The sequence below is a fragment of the Pogona vitticeps genome, chromosome 4, assembly GCF_051106095.1.
Source record: "Pogona vitticeps strain Pit_001003342236 chromosome 4, PviZW2.1, whole genome shotgun sequence".
Lineage (NCBI taxonomy): Eukaryota > Metazoa > Chordata > Lepidosauria > Squamata > Agamidae > Pogona > Pogona vitticeps.
The window spans coordinates 118,597,555-118,618,028 of NC_135786.1; the positions used below are offsets into that span (position 1 = coordinate 118,597,555).

A 20,474-nucleotide genomic window follows, 5' to 3' on the forward strand; every position below is an offset into this window, starting at 1 on the left:
ATTGTGACCTGCCCTGGTAGAAGGGCAGGATAAAAGTTAAATAAATAAATAAATAAATAAATAAATAAATAAATAAATAAATAAATAAATAAATAAATAAACAAACAAACAAACAAACAAACAAATAAAGTAACATAGATGTATCTTTGCACTATAATTTGAATCGTTGTTTAGTCGTTTAGTCATTTCTGACTCTTCGTGACCCCACGGACCAGAGCATGCCAGGATCTCCTATCTGCCACTGCCTCCTGGAGTTGTGTCAAATTCATTCTGGTTGCTTCGATGACACTGTCCAGCCATCTCATCCTCTGTCGTCCCCTTCTCCTCTTGCCATAATTTGAATAGGCAAAACTAAAGTGTACCTGCACTTTTAACTCTTGCATGCATATGTATATCACACAGAAGAAGGAACATTTTCACCAGTCCAGTAGACAATAATTAGATTTAATATAATAGAGCCCCCATACGGTGCAGATCTTCAAGGTTAGTAAATAATAATAATAATAATAATAATAATAATAATAATAATAATAATAATAATAATAATAATAATAATAATAATAATAATAATAATAATAATTATTATTATTATTATTATTATTATTATTATTATTATTATTATTATTATTATTATTATTTATTGTCATTGTAAGTATATACACATACAACAAAATTCACAGACACCCAGAGACCAGACACATGCACACACATAAAATTCCCCAAAACACTCATGCAAATAGAGGTAACAGTTTCACAAATAATTAAACAGCTAGAAAGTTTCATTGTGGGAAATGCATTCTGCTTAATGAAGCTGTGATTGAAAAAGAAGGTTATGACAATCTCTGCCTTGCCATACATCTGAAAAGCATGAAATGAAACTAACCCCAAAATACTGAGCTAGAACAAACTGGCTGCAGTGGCATAACAAAGAATAATTTAGATAACATGTAGGAAAAGATTTCCCAGTGTAGTTGGTCCATTAGACACTGGCAGTTACTCCCCAAAGAAACATGAAAACTATCTGTTACCCAAATATTCACTGGCAGATTTACAATACAGAACGGGAACTTTACTAGCAAGAAAATATACAGTCATGAAAAAGAAAGTACACCCTCCTTGAATTCTAAGGTTTTATGTATCAGGATACAATAAAAACCATCTGGTCCTTAGGAGGTCTGAAAATCAAGTAAATACAAACTCAGATGAACAATAACACATGATATATTACACAGTGTCATGATTTATTTAACAAAAATAAAGCCAAAATTGAGAAGTTATGTGTGAAAAATTAAGTATACCCTTTACAGCTTCCATAGGAATTAAGAGACTAAGTAGCACCCAGGTGCTGCTAACCAAATGCCCTTGAGTAACTGGTCATCAGCAAGTGTATCCACCATCAAAGTTTTAACAGGTTGCTGGTCTGGAGCATGCAGGTGTGTGCTAGCATAATGCCAAGGATTAAACACATGAGCAATGATTCTAGAGAAGCAATTGTTGCTGCCCATTAATCTGGGAAGGGTTATAAGGCCATTTCCAAATAATTTGAAGTCCATCATTCTACAGTGAGGAAGATTATTCAAAAGTGGAAAACATTCCAGTCTTCCTAGGAGTGGGCGTCCAAGCAAATCCATCCCAAGGTCAGACAGTGCAATGCTCAGAAAAATTGCAAAAAAACCTAGAGTTACATATCAGGTTCTACAGGCCTCAGTTAGCATGCTAAACATTAAAGTTCATGACAGTATAATTAGAAAAAGATTGAGCAAGTATGGTGTGTTTTGGAAGGGTTACCAGAAGAAAGCCTCTTCTCTCAATAAAGAACATGGCAGCATAGTTTAGTTTTGCAAAGTTACATCTAGGCAAACCAACCACAAGACTTTTGGAACAATGTCCTTTGGACAGATGAGACCAAAGTGGAGATGTCTGGCCACAAAGCACAGTGACACATTTGGTGAAAACTAAACACAGGATATCAGCACAAACACCGGATATGAACTGTCAAGCACAGTGGTGGAGGGGTGATGATTTCGGCTTGTTTTGCAGCCACAGGACCAGGGCACCTTGCAGTTATTGGGCTGACCATGAACTCCTCCATATACCAAAGTATTCTAGAGTCAAATGTGAGGCCATCTGCCCAACAACTACCGTATTTTTCGCTCCATAAGACGCACCTTTCCATAAGACGCATCAATTTTTTAGGAGAAGAAAACAGGAAAATATAATGTTTTCTTCGCTCCATAAGACGCACAGACTTTCCACCCCCCTGTTTTGTGGGGGGAAAGTGTGTCTTATGGTGCAAAAAATACGGTAAATCTTGAGTGAAAATGGATCATGCAACAGGACTATGATCCCAAGCACACCAGTAAATCTACAACAGAATGGCTGGGAAAAAAAGAGAAAAGAACTAAGGTTTTGCAATGGCCCAGTCAAAGTCCAGACCTCAACCCAATTGAACTGCTGTGGCGGGACCTTACAAGAGCTGTGCATAAACAAATGCCTGCAAACCTTAATGAACTGAAGCAACATTGTAAAGAAGTGTGGGCCAAACTTCTTCCACATACATGAGAGACTTATAATGTCATACAGAAAATGATTATTTGAACTTACTGCTGCAAATGCTGGTTCTAAGAGTTATTGAATCATGAGGTGTACTTAGTTTTTCACACATGGCTTTTCCATTTCAGCTTTATTTTTGTAAAATAAATCATTACACAGTGTAATATGCCATGTGTTGTTGGTCTGAGTTTGTATTTACCTAAATTTCAGACCAGATGATTTTTTATTCTTTCAGCATTCCTTAAGACTAATCTGCAACTTGGGGGCTATATAGAGACCTCCACCAAAGGCACAGTGGGACTGCCACAGCATCCTTGTAGCCCTCTGTGATGATTTGTGTTTTTATGTGTATTAGAATGGGATATGTAGTCCTAAGATTGTCCCAATAGCATCCATCTTGATTTAATGTCTGTGTTTGTGGTAGGAAAATTTTACATGCTGTTTCAGAGAAGCTTCGTTCTCTGGTTATCTAGTTGCTAAGAAGAGCCAGAGAGTTACATTCCTGGTAGTCGTAATAATTCTGCTACAAAACATGATAACGACTCAAGCTCCCATGAGACAGTTAGGCGGGACAACAAGACCCAGGAGGGGGTGTTCCTTATGAGGAATTCTGGGAAGAAGAAGGAAGTTGGTAGAAGTGGAAAAAAAAGATGGAGTTTGACTGAGAAAGGACAGACATGTGCTTTTTCCCAAAATGGATTATAACTTTTGAATGGAGTCTTTTTGCAACATGGACTTTTGGATTACAACTGGAATCTAACCTTTCATGATGGACTATGGAGTCACAGGATACGTAAGAAAGACAACGCCTATGCATAATTCTAGCTTAGTATGTTTTCTTGTGTTTTTTTTTTTAGCTGGAGTTTGTGGGGTGGTCTGTCTGACTTGATATGGAAATGTTACTGACTAAATTACTTTGCTATAACCTGAATTCTGTTTAGAACTATCTTTCTGAATAAAAGCAATATGTTTAAGATTGCATGCATTGGTCTCTTGTACAAACTAGCCTAACTAATTGGCCACAAATATTTTGCTACCATATGGAGCCCAGATTAGCCTGAGTGTAAACTCATGGATTGTCTGTGTTTGTTGCTTTTTCTTAACCAAGAGGATGGACTTGAGGAAGGACTGTTAGTCAGGGCCTGGCTGAGAAATTGGGCTCATCTTAGCTAATAAGGACTGGCTAAACTCTGAAATCTCTCCATCTCCGGCTTCCCCTTAATCTCCTTGGAGATGGGGGATTGCTTACACCCTCCATGGTCAAATCCCTCTCACTACTGATTTCCTGCTGAACGCATCACTCTTTCCTCACTTAAGAGATCAATCTACATCAGGGTTGCCTGATGAGTGGTTGGAAAGAAGGCTCCCTATTAAAATCTGACAGTGGGAGAATTTTATATGGCAGGGGGTGATGGCTTTCCATAATGTTCAATTACTCAAGGGCATTTGGTTTAGCAGTACCTCTCATACAATAGGTTGACCTATTTAAAAGAAAATACACAATAAACACATTTATTGTAGTTCTACTCCTGTCCTCTGAAGATGCCGCCACAGAGACTGGCGAAACATTAGGAAGAACAACCTTCAGAACATGGCCAAAGAGCCCGAAAACCCCACAACAACCAATAAACACAATTATTTAATTGGAAGAAGAAAACTCAATCTGCACATTGAATCTCTCAGGTATTAATGGTTCTGAAATGTTTGATCGCTGGAGAACAATCTTCCAAAAAACGAAAAGGAACAAAGTGTTCATTTGCTGGATTTTCTGCAACTGGGTCTTGTGCTTATATACACTAACCAACCACTCCCAGTGGGTCCTGATTGAGCAGTTAAATGAATAGAAAGTACAAAAAGAAGCAAAAGCTTTACATTATACCTGAAGCCAAAGTCCTGTTTTTTCCCCTCCAAGAAATTGGTATCTAAAGTCAGGGTCTTAAAACATTTTCCTATTCCATTAAAAGAGTGGCAATTTGAGTGCAGATTTGGAGAGCAAAGGCTTTGGCTTCTTTATTAGCTCTTCTTTGTTTAGCTACACCTGCCTATGAGGTGAAGAAACTGGCAACAATTCTCAATAGTTATGAGTTATTTTTATATTTAAATATAGTCAGTGCCTCATGTAAGACTAACAAACAAAAATGGTGAGCAAGTATTTGAATCCAATTTACTTTGGTCCAAAAGCAACCACATCTGTTTTTTTCTTTTTTGCAAATCAAGGGTGGTGAACATTTGGGAATATATATGTGGAAGGAGCTCCCTAATACCTTCCAGTCCCATTACGCAGGGGAACAGGAAGGAAGAATGGGAGCTGGACCTCTTTCTGGTCGACTCCTGCTAGTGAGGGTTGATTGCGCATGCACATGCATGCACATGAAAAACAGCATTGTGGGGAATTCTTGCACTGTTGTCAACAATACTAGATGAAGTGTCATGAAGTTATTAAGAGCCACTTCATCTTTATTTTCAATACTCATGCTAATGCATATATTATGAATTAGGTATAGATTACATTGTTAATTTTTATCAAACAGTGATTCACTTTACATTACACAAACACTGAGAGAGTAGTCAAGAATAAATCATGATGGGGATGGATTTCAAAATATCAACAGCAAATTTTAAAACAGCCTATATATCAAGAACTTAAACAAATAGGAAACCATGGTTCTCTAGAAATGATTAGTCTCAATGTTTGGAACAGGGAATGAGGAGGGAGGACAAAGACAAGTAAGAAAAGTATTCATTTATTAGAAGAATACTGCACTAGTGTGAATAAAAGGTCCTTTCTCTAGCTTATAAAGACTGTTAAAATAAATCATAAAACAACAACCTTGAATATTATAGCTGAAAGATGCCTTTTAAAAAGTATATCTTCATTTGATGTGCCCTTTAGCTCTTCAGCTTTAACTTACTTTGTGCTGTAACTGAGCATGTTGTCTAAGCGTACTAATAGAAAAGCTACAGAAAAATGATGCATGGGCTGTCCTTTGGTTCATTCTTTGGTACTGTAAAAGAAACCTGGGAAGAAAATCCAGACTGGTTGTTGTGGGGTTCTTCGGGCTGTTTGGCCATGTTCTGGAGGTTTGTCTTCCTAATGTTTCGCCAGTCTCTTTGGCCAGCATCCTCAGAGGACAGAAACTACAATTACGTCAGGCAAAATTCTAGCTCCTGTCCTCTGAGGATGCCAGCCACAGAGACTGAAGAAACGTTAGGAAGAAAAATCTCCAGAACATGGCCAAACAGCTCAAAAAACCCACAACAACCATAGGATCCCAGATGTGAAAGCCTTTGAGAACACATCAAAATCCAGACTGTTTGGACTGAATCCAGTTCCTCTGGATTGAAATTACTAACCCGAAATAATTTAAAACAAAAAAGAGTTCACTGAAGCAAACTGAAGAGGATGATAAAGGCACTGATAAATTCCTCTGCCTGTGAAACAGTGCATAGTTCCACAGTATTGCTTTTTAATCCATTGATATATTTTTCCTGTTACTTTCACAAAGACCCTAGCAATGAAATGAGCCCAAATTTCAATGTGTTTGGAAGATTATGCTGATTATTTGTAATACTGATTGTTGTTCTTTTTAAAATCTGTGACGCCTATATGAATTTTGAATTCTAATCCAACGGGGACTCCACTTACAACACTTTGGATAGAAAAAAGTGAATCTTATCTAAAGTTGTACCAGAAGAAGAATGTGAAATCTGTCCTAAACATGGGCTCATCTTTGTTGAACATCTTAACTATCTACTATAAGGTCAACACAATATCATCAGAATAGACAATATTTTCATAGGATTTGAAGACATTTGTGACTTTCAATGAATATTAAAAAGCCAGGAATCAATTTTTCAAACATCAGAGGAGAAATCTGTCTGACAACTTCAGACAATATATTTGTTGGCTCGGTTCTGCATACAGAATTTAGAAGATACGCTGTGATTTAATATACCATTTTAGTCACTGCCTTGAGTTCAAATGGGAAGTCCCACTCAAAGAAAAGGAAGACTTACCGGGACTTTGAATGGAGATGTATTTGATGCATCCATGGGATTGGCTTTGTCTGATGTGCTTGTCCCTGAGATACTCCGTCTGCGAGGAGACCTCTCGGCCGGGACCTCTGGGTTTGGGGTGGGGGACAAGAGAAAAGAATATAAATAGGGAAAAGAATTTAAGAATTTATTTTCTAGATACCAGTATATGTCTCATTATTTAAAAATTATGCAAAATCTATTTTTGCTTGCATTGCAATGCGTACATTCAACCCATCTTTGAACAGCAGGCAATTTAATAAACACAATTTAATAAAAGTCAGAGTTCAGTCTCAAACAGTCAGCATAGTCAACTGATAGTTTAATATTAATTAATTTATTTGTTTGTTTTATTTCTATATCACTTTTTTCCTAGTGACTACATTAACAACCCATAGTACATTAACAGCCCATACTTAGGCAAGTTTGCTAATAAGTAAGTCCAACTGAATTACATAGTATTTATTCCAAAGTATGCACACATTAATGCTGTGAGCCACCTTGGGTCCCTTGCTGGGAGAAAAGTGGCATACAAAAACTACTACTACTATCACTAAACCCATCAAAATAGTCACATACTCAGTGATAAATATTAAAACACCTCTGCAGATAAAATATTGTTAATTTCCTCTTGTTCTGACAGCATGACCTAAGCTATGACTTTTAATTTGACTAAATAAAGATGACAGAATCGTTCTTGATTTTAACCTAATACTGTATGTGTAAATTTCACATATTAAAAAAAGTAGATAGATACCTTTATCACAGCTGCTGCCCATCTCCTGTTCAAAAGCTTAAACTTAAAGGAATCCAGCTTAACAGAGAGGTACTCCACACAGAATAGGAAAAACAACATATTAAGAGAAAGTCCATCGTTATCTTCAGGATTAAAAAGGAATAAAATAAACTACGGCTCTGGAGGCTGGCATTTTTTTTACATTTTTTTAATCTTTCGCTGTTCTTTCAGGAGACAGATACAGCTTAAACTTCCATTTCTGGTCTCCTGGCCCTTGGGATACGTGCTATTTCCACTTAAGAGAAAGCCGGATTTCTCCCAACCATCTCCCTCCCTTCACTACAGCTTGCAGAAAGCAAGAAAGAAATGCACGAGAGAAGACTGCAGCTATTCAATCAATCGTTCTGAATGCACATCCTCTTCATCAGTTACTTTCAAGCTATTAACAGACGCCAAATGGCCAGCATCTTCTGTTACGGAATCTTTATGCATCCTCGTCCACAGCATCAAAGGAGATGCATAATCTGCCAGTTGCACAGAATAAGGGTTTCTTCACAAAAATATAACCATGACAAATCCCCAGCAAATCCTTCTGCAACGTTTCCAGTGATGCTTTTGGATAACAGATTCTGACCTTACTGGTTCTATTACACAGTGCATAAAAGAAGAAAGCAGAATATAACATAATGAGAGACGGAAGAAGAAAATGAATCTGCTGAACTGTCACTGGAGGTTACTTCCCTCACATTTAAATGTGAATACAATTAACTCTCCAAGTATCTAGCAGCAAAAATAAAACAACAGAAGGGCAAAAGAGACAGGATAACAAAGTATGAGGGGAGAATTCTCTGTAAAGGAAAACAAAACTGCCATAGAGATGTCACTTGCAACAGCCATTCAGCATCTATTGATGAGCAGCAAAAGTTTTTTTTTCCTTCCCTATCACATATCTGGGACATTTTGGTATTTTCCTCTTTGAGGATTCCTATTTCTGAAGTCTCTCAATATCCTTTGTGAAGGTAGTTTCCCCAAATAAAACTTCCCTTTGGTAGTTTTATGCAAAGGTGTATCTTAATTTTTTTGAGAAGAAGGGGCCAGTGTTCTTGCTGGTAAGACAAAGGATAAGTCAAAACAATCATTTTCTCTTTTGAAAAGAACAAGAAACAAAACAAAAACACATGCATTTGGAAGACAAAGGATCAAAATATATGCTTTCCTTTAGGGCAAGCATAATTACTTATTTCAGTGAGGCTCAGCTGGTCCTGCTACATGCTTACTCAGGAAAATTGCTTACCATCATCAAAGCATCTCTCTAGTAATTTAACGCAGTCTGCTGGATTTTGCAGTCACAAATTAAGAAACAGAGGTGTGGATCCTCCTCTTACTATTGGCAATATGTGAAAAAGGAAGATAAACAAGGAGGAGGGCAGAGGAAAATCCACACTTGCTCATACAAGTCACACCTACCACAAACAAGTGACCTTGAGATAAACCCCCTGGGGTTGCCTTTGAGCTTCAGATTTCAGAGAAACCATAGATGTGAATTAGAAAGATAAAAAATGCTTCTTCTAAGAGATGGGATGAGATTTCAAGATCTGAACAGATGAATTAGACATATTGAAATAAGAAAACTGCAGCTATAGCTGTCCCAGGTACTCTGAATTGTACACAGTTCTGAAAATACTGCAGCTGCAGCTGCTTCTTCTGTGGCCTTAAAATGGCTTTTCTGCCTAGTTGGGAGGAAAATCTATACCATATCAAACTTAGATTGTTATCCTCCACTCCCCAATGTGTGCTACATAGTGCTTCTGCATTATTCGCACCTGCTGTAAAAATCAATGCACCCCTCCATCTTAAACTATTAAATTACGACAACGCACTGCATGAGTCATTCTCCAGGGCTAAGACTGAGATACAGATCATTTTGTCTCTATGAGTCAACACAAAGCTTCTCACTACAACTGAAAAGTGAATGGGAACTCGCAACAGCAGCATGCACATGCAGACACATGAATATGCATGTCCACGAACACTTCCACCATGGAAACATATTAAACTAATATTTAAAACTGTCTTGTTCATCTGTTAAATAATATTAATTAAGTGAAATAAGCTCAAATAATTATTCAAGAAACATCAGTAAGTAGCCTATAATAAACAAGTACTTGCATGCATACAGTATATCACAGAAGTGAGTACACCACCTCATATTTCATAAATATTTTACTATACGATATTTTTCCATGTGCATGACCCCCCAATGTATAAAATGACCCCCTAATTTCGACTCCTTGATGGAGGCAGAGGAGCAGTTAATGGGCAACTGCTCCTACACCTCCTACACCTCTGTCTCCTGCTGCTGCCTCCGCTGCCCGCCTGATGACCTTCTCCAGTGCAACTGCCAGGGCTCACCTCGCCGCCTTGTCCCCTGCCCTAAGGAGACAATCTCTGGAGAGGTGATCCAGTGGTGGCAGCTACAGGAAGAGGCACCCGAGCGCATGTGAGCGCTTGTTTACCTCCGCCTCTGCCTCCTCTTGCCTCCCCCACTGGAGGGGACAAGATGGTGATGTGAGCTGAGCCTGTCAGTCCCACGGGAGGTGGTGATTGGGCAGGCAGGGGAGGCAGCAGCAAGAGGCACCCAAGCGCGTGTGACTGCTCCTTCGCTTCTGGCTCCTGCTGCCTCCACCACTGGAAGGGACAAGATGCCGACGTGAGCTGAGCCCATGAGTCCCACTGGAGATGGTGATCAGGCAGGTGGGGGAGGCAGCCGCAAGAGGCACCCAAGCATGTGTGAATGCTCCTTTTCCTCCATTTCCTCCTCCTCCTCCTCCTGCTGTCTCAGCCACCGGAGGGGACAAGCCGTGAGGCGGCAGCGGCAGCAAGAGGCACCTGAGTGCATGCGTGACTGTCTCCGTCTGCGTATAAAACGACTCTCAAATTTTCCTCTAATTATTTTAGGAAAAAGTATCATTTTGTACATTGAAAAATACAGTATCTTTTCATGGGACAACACAGAAGAAATGACACTTGGCTACAATGTGAAGCAGTGAGTATACAGCTTGTATAACAGTGTAAATATGCTGTCCCCTCTAAATAATGCAACACACAGCATCAATGTCTAAATCGCTGGAAACAAAAGTGAATACACCCCTAAGTGACAATGTCCAAATTGGGCCCAAGTACCCATTTTCCCTCCCTGGTGTCATGAGACCCGTTAGTGTCAAAAGTCTCAGGTATTACCACTCTCACTCTCTCAGACTGGTCACTGGAAGTTCCACATGGCACCTCATGGTAATAAACTATCTGAGGATTGGAACAAAACAATTATTGCTGTACATAAAGATGGCCTAGGCTATAAAAAGACTGCCAAAACCCTGAAACAGAGCTTCAGCATGGTGGCCAAGACCATACGGTGGTTTAACAGGACAGGTTCCATTCAGAACAGGCCTCGCCATGGTTGACCAAAGAAGCTGAGTGCCCGTGCTCAGTGTCATATCCAGAGGTTGGCTTTGAGAAATAGATGTATGAATTCTGCCAGCATTGCTACAGAGGCTGAAGGGATGGGGGGGGTCAGCCTGTCAGCGCTCAGACCATACCCCACACACTGCATCAAACTGGTCTCCAGGGCTGTCATCCTAGAAGGAAGCCTTTTCTAAAGATGATGCATAAGAAAGCCTGCATATAGTTTGCTGCAGACAAGCACACTAAGAACATGGATTTCTGGAACCATGTCCTGTGGTCCGGTGAGACCAAGATAAACTTATTTGGTTCAGATGGTGTCAAGCATGTGTGATAGCAACCGGGTGAGGAGTACAAAGACAAATGTGTCATGCCTATAGTCAAGCATGGCGGTGGGAATGTCATGGTCTGGGGCTGCATGAGTGCTGCCGGCCCTGGGGAGCTACATTTCATTGATACCATGAATGCCAACATATACTGTGACATACTGAAGCAGAGCATGATCCCCTCCCTTCACAGACGGGGCTGCAGGGCAGTATTCCAACATGATAACAACCCCAAAAACAACTCCAAAGTAACCACTGCCTTGCTAAAAAAGCTGAGGGTAAAGGTGATTGACTTGCCAAGCATGTCTCCAGACCTAAACCCTATTGAGCATTTGTGAGGCAACCTGAAACGAAAGGTGGAGGTATGCAAGGTCTCTAACATCCACCAGCTCTGTGATGTCGTCATGGAGGAGTGGAAGAGGATTCCAGTGGCAACCTGTGAAGCTCTGGTGAACTCTATGCCCAAGAGGGTTAAGACAGTGCTGGAAAATAATGGTGGCCACACAAAATATTGACACTGTGTGCCCAATTTGGACATTATCGCTTAGGGGTATACTCACTTTTTAGCCAGCGGTTTAGACATTAATGGCTGTGTTGTGTTATTTTAAGGGGACAGCACATTCACATTGTTATACAATCTGTATACTCACTGCTTTACACTGTAGCCAAGTGTCATTTCTTCAGTGTAGTCACATAAAAAGATATACTAAAATATTTATAAAATGTGAGGAGGTGTACTCGCTTCTGTGATATACTGTATCTATCTTATGGGCAAGCAATAATGATATAGAAATATTTCTGGTACTATATATTGCATTTGTTTTCCATATGTCAGAGAGATGACAGCTTGCTTAAAGTTACCTAGGAATTTTACAACTGAGAAGAAACTCAAATCAGACTCTCTTTCACAACTTAAGTCAATAAACTTCAGGAACTTTTCAGGAGTAGCCAATAGGAAAAAAGTCCCTTTGTGCCCTCAAGGAATTATGGGGGAGGGGGTGTGGTGTTCACCCTTATTATGTTAAATAAGTCATGCATTGTTCATGTTTTATGCTGATGTGGTTGAGAGGTGGGGCCACTAGAGATGTTAAAAGGCAGAGCCAGAGAGGAGTTTAGTTTACCGTCTGGATCGGAGTTTTGAAGGGAGAGGAGGAGAGAGAGTTAGTTTGGGAATTTGAGGAGTGATTAGTCTGAGGAGTGAATAGTAACCTGTAATACAGAAGATAGTTATTGATGCTTGATGAACCTGAAGAAGATACTTATGAATTATTATAGAAACATCTGTAATCAATAAACCTGTTTTATTCAACAGATAGTGATGAATGGACCTTTGTCTTTCCTAAGTAAAGTACGTTGATTTAGTAATCAACTTGTGGCAGTGTGTGAAAAGGTGTTTTTTTTCTTTGTCTTTGTGAGCTCTCTGTTTTGGGGAGACAAACAGGGCCCACGAGGGGCAAACATCACAATTGGTGTCCAGCGGCGGGATACAAAGCAATCCAGTAAAGCCTGAGTTTAAAGTGAATTTTTTTAAGTCAAGGGTACCTTTTAGAACGAGTGTGGAATTCACCCTTATTATGTTAAATGTCGTGCATTATTCATGTTTTATGCTGCTGTGGTTGAGAGGTGGGGCTACTAGAGATGTTAAAAGGCAGAGCCAGAGAGAGTAGAGTTCCGTCTGTAAAAGAAAGAGAGAGAGAGAGAGAGAGGGAGGGAGAGAGATGGGAAATCCGAGGTGTGATTAGTCTGAAGAGTGAATAGTAACCTGTAAGATAATATAGAAGATAGTTATTGATGTCTGAAGAACCTGAAGAAGATACTTATGAATTATTATAGAAACACTTATAATCAATAAACCTGTTTCATCCAAAAGATAGTGATGAATGTACCTTCATCTTTCCTATGTAAAGCACGTTGATAAAGAAATCAACTGGTGGCAGCATGTGAAAAGGTGGTTATTTTATTTGCCTTTGTGAGCTCTCTGTTTTGGGGAGACAAACAGGGGCCGTGAGGGGCAAATGTCACAACTGGTGTCCAACTGTGGGATACGAAGCAATCCAGTAAAGTCTGAGTTTAAAGTGAATTCTTTTTTTGAGTCAAGGGTACCTTTTAGACAGAGGTCTGTGGTGAAGAAGTTGGTTACCTGCTAGAGCTTTTGGGAAAAGCTTAGTGGTGGGGCTTCTGAACCCAGATCTGGGGGACTAAGATAGGGAATGACACTGAAGAAAAAAATTCCTGTTTTTACCTCCGGATTTGAGAGACCTAGTGGCTAACTTAAGATCCAAGGCTCTGAGAGAAGGGAGCGCTGGTGGATAAAAGCAGAAGCCAGGGGTCAGGACAGATCTTAGGGAATAGAAGAAAGATCAGAGGCGTGAAATAGAAATTTCTTTCGGTGACTGTAATTAGAAGAAAGATAGGTCCTTTTAAAAATCAGTATAAACACACTCAAGACTAAGTAACTCAGATAAAAATGCCACCCAAAAGAACTAAAAAGCTAGTACTGGAGGAAACTGATCCTGAAGAGGCACAAAGTTTACCTCAGGAAGTGGAGGGAAATGGAGACCCTTTAACTCCAAGGGAACAGGAAGGGAAGACTCATGAGGGTGCCTCAGGGAGAGAAAGTGATCTAAGCTCCCAAGAGTTTGAAAAATGGAGGTTACAACAGGAATTCAAGCTTAAAGAATTAGAGATCAAAGAAAGAAGCAGAGGATTAGAAATTAGAGAAAAAGCTAAAGCTAAGGAGCTAGAGCTCAGGGAACTAGAAATCAGAGAAAAAGCTGAGCAAGAGGCCAGACAAATGGCATTTGAGCAGGAAAAAAGAAAACTAGAGATGAGAGAAAAAGCTGAGCAAGAAAATAGACAAAGAGAAATGGAATTAAAACAAATGGAATTGAGACAAAGAAAATGGAGTTTCAATTACAGATGAAACAATAAGAATTAACTTCTCAAATAACAATAACAATAATAACAGCACTAGTGAGGCAAATCCCTCAAAGACTGATCTAAAGAAATTTCCCCAATATAGAAAAGGTGACTGCCCAGAAGCCCGGAGCGGTTGCGGGCTTGAGGTGCGGAGGCTTGGAGCCGCGGAAGATCGCTGCCGGGTTGTCGCGGGGAGGACCGGGAGCCGGGAGCCGGGAGCCCGTCGCTTCGCCAGCCGTTGGTCAGTCTCGTGGCTGATCGAAGTGAAGGAGGGCCGGCCGAGACTGAGCTCTGGGCGTGGGGACTGTCCTGGATGGAGAGACCTGTCTGGCCCTGCTCGGCCCTGGGCTCGACTTCGCTGGAGTCTCTTGGCGGAGGATTGGTCGACTGGCGACTGGAGGCCGGCGGGATCCCAGACGGAGGGAAGGTGAAGGGGGATCGGAGCCGGTCAGAGCCAGGAGATCGCAGCGGTTTGCTGGGCGCCAAGGACGCTGGAGTCCCGGCAAGCCGGCGCCATGTTGGCGGTTCTCCCCTGTATTTTCGACCTCCCTGCCTGTTGTCCTTCTTTGAAAAAAGGTTTATTCCAAACTGCCTCTCAAAAGCCGGGAACAACAAGGACTAAGCTTTTAACATTTCGGCCTCCGGTGCTCCTGTTCAGCCTTAAAAGCAATTCCACCGCGGGCAAAAAACTAATAATTAAGAACTGTACGACCTACCCCATAATTAAGAACTACAAATCAGACCCATTATTGACACCGGCAACAGGGCTACAGGGTGGTAGAATGAAATTCTTGAACACTTGTGGGGGTTAATTATTTAGCTATTTTGTGATTAATATTTTTATTATTTTATTTTATTTTGTTATTATTATTTTTGTCTTTATTGTTTATTATTTTTGATTACTTATCTTAATTATTATTAAGTTTGATACTGTCGTTTACATGTTTTATTGATGTATTGAGTTTATTGTTGTATTGTATAATTCTTTTTTTTTCTTTTTTCCTTTTAATTATATTAAGTTATTAGTTCTTTTTTTTATTCTTCTTTCTACTTTTCCTTCTCGTCATGGATTGGAGGGCCTGCCTTCCCAGCGGGGGGCCACAAAACATCTCTGTCATCACGGGTAGAGGGCGATACGGCGTTGGCTCCTTCCCTACTCGTGTTAGAAGAACAAGGGACAGATGTTTAAAGGCTGTTCCTTGTTCTGAGATGGAGACCAACCTCCAGTGCCGAGGTAGTCAGACCAGCCAACCCTCTACTCTACGCCTGGTGTTGTTGAACTCCAGGTCTGTATCTAACAAAACCCAGCTAATTTATGATCTTATTTTGGAGGAAGATGCAGACCTGGCCTGCATAACCGAAACATGGATTGGCGGAGAGGGGGGTCCCCCTCTAGCTCTCATCTGCCCGCCCAGTTATGCTGTCCAACACCAGGGCAGACTACAGGGTCGGGGGGGGAGTTGCCATCGTTTATAAATCCAACCTGGAAGTAATTAGGCGCTCCTCGGTGGTAAAACCGGGTCTTGAGGCTCTCCACGTGTGGATCGGGGCCAGGGACGGTATTGGGATCTTGCTGGGTTACCGTGCTCCCCGCGACCCAGCCATTTCCCTACCGGAGCTGGTGGACTTTGTCTCCGCGGCACTGTTGGGCTCCCCGAGATTGTTGGTCTTGGGGGATTTCAACGTGCATGTGGGGGCAGAGCCCGCTGGACCAGCTCTTGAGTTCTTGGAGACCATGGCCTTCTTGAATATGTCCCAACATGTCAACGGCCCTACGCACGTGGGCGGCCATACATTAGATTTGGTTTTTTCCACCAATGGGAGTGAGAGTGGACCGATGGTGACTGACCTCAAGTCGGTTCCCTTGTCATGGTCGGATCACCAACTAATAAAATGCTTCCTCAAGATGGCCCTCCCCCCTCGCAGGGAGCAGGGATCTATTGTCATGGTCCGCCCTCGAAGGCTACTGGATCCGACTGGATTCCAGGATGCCATGAGAGGGGTTACGGCTGACCTGGCTGGCGCTCCTGTCGAGGCCCTGGTTGACGGCTGGCTCACCGCCGCGGCTAGTGCCGTTGACATGATCGCACCTAAACGTCCTCTCCACCGCAGAGATCGCCCGGCGCCCTGGTTTAACCAGGATCTTCTGGTGTCGAAGCGGGTCAGGAGACGGCTGGAGCGCAAATGGAGAAAGGACCCGACGGTTTTCAATCGTATAGCTGTTAAGGTCGCAACTAACCTTTACCAGTCCAAGGTAAAGGCTGCCAGTAGAACTTACCTCGCTAACCGGATAAGTGAGGCATCTAACCAGCAGGCGGAACTATTCCGTATAGTACGTGACCTATCCGGAGTTGGCCCGGGAGATAGGCCTCCCCCTAGTCTTACCCCGGACCAATTTGCAGCATTTTTTAAATCCAAAGTGGAGGCCATCCGCCGGGATCTCGCTCCTTTTTTGAATACAGTGAGTCGAGTTGAAATGTCCAGCGCTCCGTCTTGCCCGGTGTCTTTTGACTCATTTCAGGCCGTATCGCCCGACACTGTGGCCAGGACGCTTGATCGCTGTCGTGCCACCACCTCCTCTTTGGACCCCTGCCCGGCCTGGCTAATCAAGGCAGCCAGGCCCTCAACAACGGAATGGGCTACTGTAATAATTAATGGGTCTTTCCTTGAGGGTAGATTTCCCTCTGCCCTCAAGGAAACACTCATTAGGTCCATAAGAAAGAAACCTAGTTTGGCGGCGGACGAAATTGGCAACTATAGGCCCGTCGCCAATGTTTCTTTCTTAAGCAAGGTAGTCGAGAGGGTGGTGGCCGATCAGCTCCAGGCGTTCCTGGATGAAACAGATGCCCTGGATCCATTCCAGTCGGGCTTCAGGCCGCGCCATGGGACAGAAACGGCATTGGTCGCCCTGTGTGATGACTTATTGAGGGAGGCCGACAGGGGCAAAGTGTCTCTGTTGGTCCTCCTCGATATCTCAGTGGCCTTTGATACCATTGACCATGGTATCCTCCTGGGGAGGCTCGCCGAGTTGGGGATAGGTGGCCGGGCTTTTGCTTGGCTCCGTTCCTTCTTGGAGGACCGTCCCCAGAGAGTACAGCTTGGGGAGAATGTTTCGGCCCCGTGGTGCCTTAATTGTGGGGTCCCTCAGGGGTCGATCATCTCCCCAATGCTGTTTAACATCTACATGAGGCCGCTGGGAGGGGTCCTCAGGAGGTGTGGAGCGCAGTGCCATCAATATGTGGATGACACACAGCTCTACATCTCCTTTTTTCCAACTGCAGGAGATGCCGTTCTGTCCCTTCGGCGTTGCCTGGAGGCTGTACAGGAATGGATGCAGGAGAACGGGCTGAGGCTGAACCCGGACAAGACGGAGGTACTGAGGGTGGGCGCCCCCACACCTGGGGACATGGGAAACTCCCTCATTTTCGGGGGGGTGACCCTGCCCGCCAGGGATGGGGTCCGTAGCTTGGGTGTCCATCTTGACCCGGCGCTCACCATGGAGACCCAGGTGGCGTCCGTGGTCCGTTCCGCTTTTTTCCATCTCAGGCGGATAGCCCAGCTGCGGCCCTATCTTGATGTGGGGTCTCTCACCACTCTGGTGCATGCGCTTGTAATCTCGAGATTAGACCACTGTAATGCGCTCTACGTGGGGCTACCTTTGAGATTGCTGCGGAAACTACAGGTGGTGCAGAATGCGGCGGCCAGACTACTCAGTGGGCTGAGAAGATACCAACATATCTCCCCCACTCTGGCCGCATTGCATTGGCTGCCCATCCGATTCCGCATTGATTTCAAAGTGTTAACGCTTACTTATAAAGCCCTAAACGGTTTAGGACCTCGATACTTGGCGGAACGCCTTCTCCCACCAAGATCTACCCGTGTCACTCGCGCGAGCCAGGAGATAAGGCTGAGGAGCCTAACGCCGAGAGAGGCCCGAAAGGAAAAGACCAGAAACCGGGCCTTCTCGGCGGTGGCTCCTCGCCTTTGGAACAACTTGCCCCCTGAGATTCGCGCGGCTCCCTCGCTGGGCATTTTTAAGAAACAACTAAAAACATTGATGTATAGGCAGGCCTTCCCAACAGAAAACCCTTGACGATCTTTCTCTTATTCTGTTCTTTATTTTCATTTACGCTTCTGCTGTAAAGTTTTAAAATTATATTGTTGTTTTTTACTGTAAGCCGCCTAGAGTGGTCTAATATGATCAGATAGGCGGGATAGAAATAAAATAAATAAATAAATAAATAAATAAATAAATAAATAAATTCCCTCATTTCCTTTGAACGTGCTTGCTGGAACTTTAATGTGAAGGATGATGGTTTTGAGATCACAAATAAGAGGAGATTTAGCTGATTTGTATTCACAGATGCCTCTAGAGCAGGCCAGAGATTTTGAGGCCTATAGAAAAATGGTTTATTCTAGATTTGGTATCAATGCAGAACACCTGAGGTGAAAATTTCGTTCTCTTACCAAAAGCCTAAGGAATCTTATTCGCAGCTAGGGGCTAAACTGCTGCAATGTTTGGAGAAGTGAATGGAACGTGAAAATGTCACTTCTCTTGAGCAGATTAAAAATGTGATTGGGTTGGAACACTTTTATTCTATTTTGCCTAGGGAATTGAGTTGTTAATTAAGGACAAAAATCCCAAAAATCTAATAGAAGCAGGTGAAACAGCTGATTACCTTGGGGAGATTCGAAACCACAGGTTCTCTGAGATAAATTTTAACAAGCAGAACTGGGATAACAATAAGAAACCTTTAATAATAATTACCTCAGCAAAACAACTGGAAAGGAAGGCCAGGGTGGTACTTCACTTAAATTAGCATGGTCTAGTTCTCAGACCCAAATGAACTTTGAGGAAAAGTTAAAGTTTAACAGATCTCCTCAGAGTGAGTGAAGAAGACAGTGTTATAACTGTGGAGAGTTCAGTCATTTACAATTCAATTGGATGAAAACTAAACTTAGGAATGCGAAGGATGATAATCAGACCAAAAGGGTTTACTGTTTAAAACCAGCTAAAGCCACTGAGAAAAGCAGTAACCAAGGTTCTGTCTCCATGGTAACTGGCACAACAGAAAATTCTGATCTGCCACTAGCCCAGGTCATTCATTGTTTTCTAGTAAAGGCAGAAGATATTTTAGTTCATAACCCTGGTGAGGGGATTCTTATTAATGAAAAGTCTTATGTAGGAGTGGTTGATAGTTGTTCTAACATAACCCTGTGTCATCCTGAGGTGATTCCTAAAAAATAAATTCTCCCAAACCAGACTGATACAATCAAGGGAATAGGTTCTACTCTAGTGATTTTACCCATGGCTAAAGTGAAAATAAACTATAACGATTGGATTGGAAATTGGGACGTGGCAATTTCTGATCAAATACCAGCACCTTGTTTAACTGGGCTAGATTTCACTAAGCATGTTCAGAGTGCTTTTGAAGTAACAGGTTCCTGAAGAGAGCAGTTAACAATCCCTTAAGGAAAAATGGATTCCTTAATCTCTGAATCTATCCAGGGGTGTCCCAATTTAGAAAAGAACCATGAGGTAACCAAAATGGTTGATGAGGTTGTACTTAATGATCCTTCCTGTATTGAGGAACAGATGGGAGATAGTACTTTGAATGATTATACTACAAACGTTAGAGAGAATCCCATTCCTCTGACCCCTGAACACCCAAGAGAGGTCTATGACTGATAAAGACCTGACATATAGAGAGGGTTTACTTCTGATAGAGCAGGTTAAGAGTGCTTTTCTACTTAACATGTTCACAAGGGGGCCAGAAATCATCCACTGCAGCAGGAATGGATGCAGAGGGAAGCATGAAGGTAGAAAGTCTCTTTGGAAGTCAGCCTAATTGTCATCCAGAGGCTGATCTTATGCTTTTAGAGAATCCAAATAAAATTAGTTTGGCTGAGGAGCAGAAGGAGCAAATTAGTTTGGTAGGTTGCCTTGAAGCAGCCACCAGTACACCCACTTTATTATCTCCTGAATGACCTGAAAGGTCTTGCCTAGATAAGGAGTTTTTACAGTGGTGCCTCGCATAGTGACGTTAATCCGTGCAGCAAAAATCGCTGCAAAGCTATTTCGTCACTATGCGATATTAAAAAGTCGATAGAAACGCATTGAAACCCCTTCAATGCATTCCTATGGGCTGGAAACTAACCTTTAAGCGAAGATCCTCCATATGGCAGCCATTTTCGCTGCCTCTTAAGTGAGGAATCCATTCCTAAACACAACGGGCGGCCATTTTGTTTACCCGTCGTCCATCTTGAAACCACCAATCAGCTGTTAAAAAAATAATCTCTTTGCAATGATCGGTAAGCGAAACAGGGAACCAATCATCACAAAGCGATTTTTCCCCATAGGAAGCATCGCAAAGCTTTTGCAATCGCAAAAAGTTAGTCGGTATGCGGTTTCGTCGCTAAACGGAGCGCCCGTTAAGTGAGGCACC

General features: G+C 42.2%; 1 protein-coding gene across 15 annotated transcripts in view; it reads right to left on the bottom strand.

The window, feature by feature from the left end:
- Window positions 1-20,474, bottom strand: part of RASAL2 (RAS protein activator like 2) — a 566,253-nt gene that overhangs the window by 202,588 nt on the left and 343,191 nt on the right. For 11 of the 15 annotated variants that reach the window (XM_072998184.2, XM_078392382.1, XM_072998190.2 and 8 more), the window contains one exon: window positions 6,571-6,677. In XM_072998184.2, coding sequence (XP_072854285.1) covers window positions 6,571-6,677 — 107 coding nt within the window. Of the gene's footprint in view, window positions 1-6,570; window positions 6,678-7,345; window positions 8,979-20,474 lie in introns of those variants that run through there. The other 4 variants (XM_078392385.1, XM_020814221.3, XM_078392384.1 and 1 more) reach the window with 2 other exon arrangements.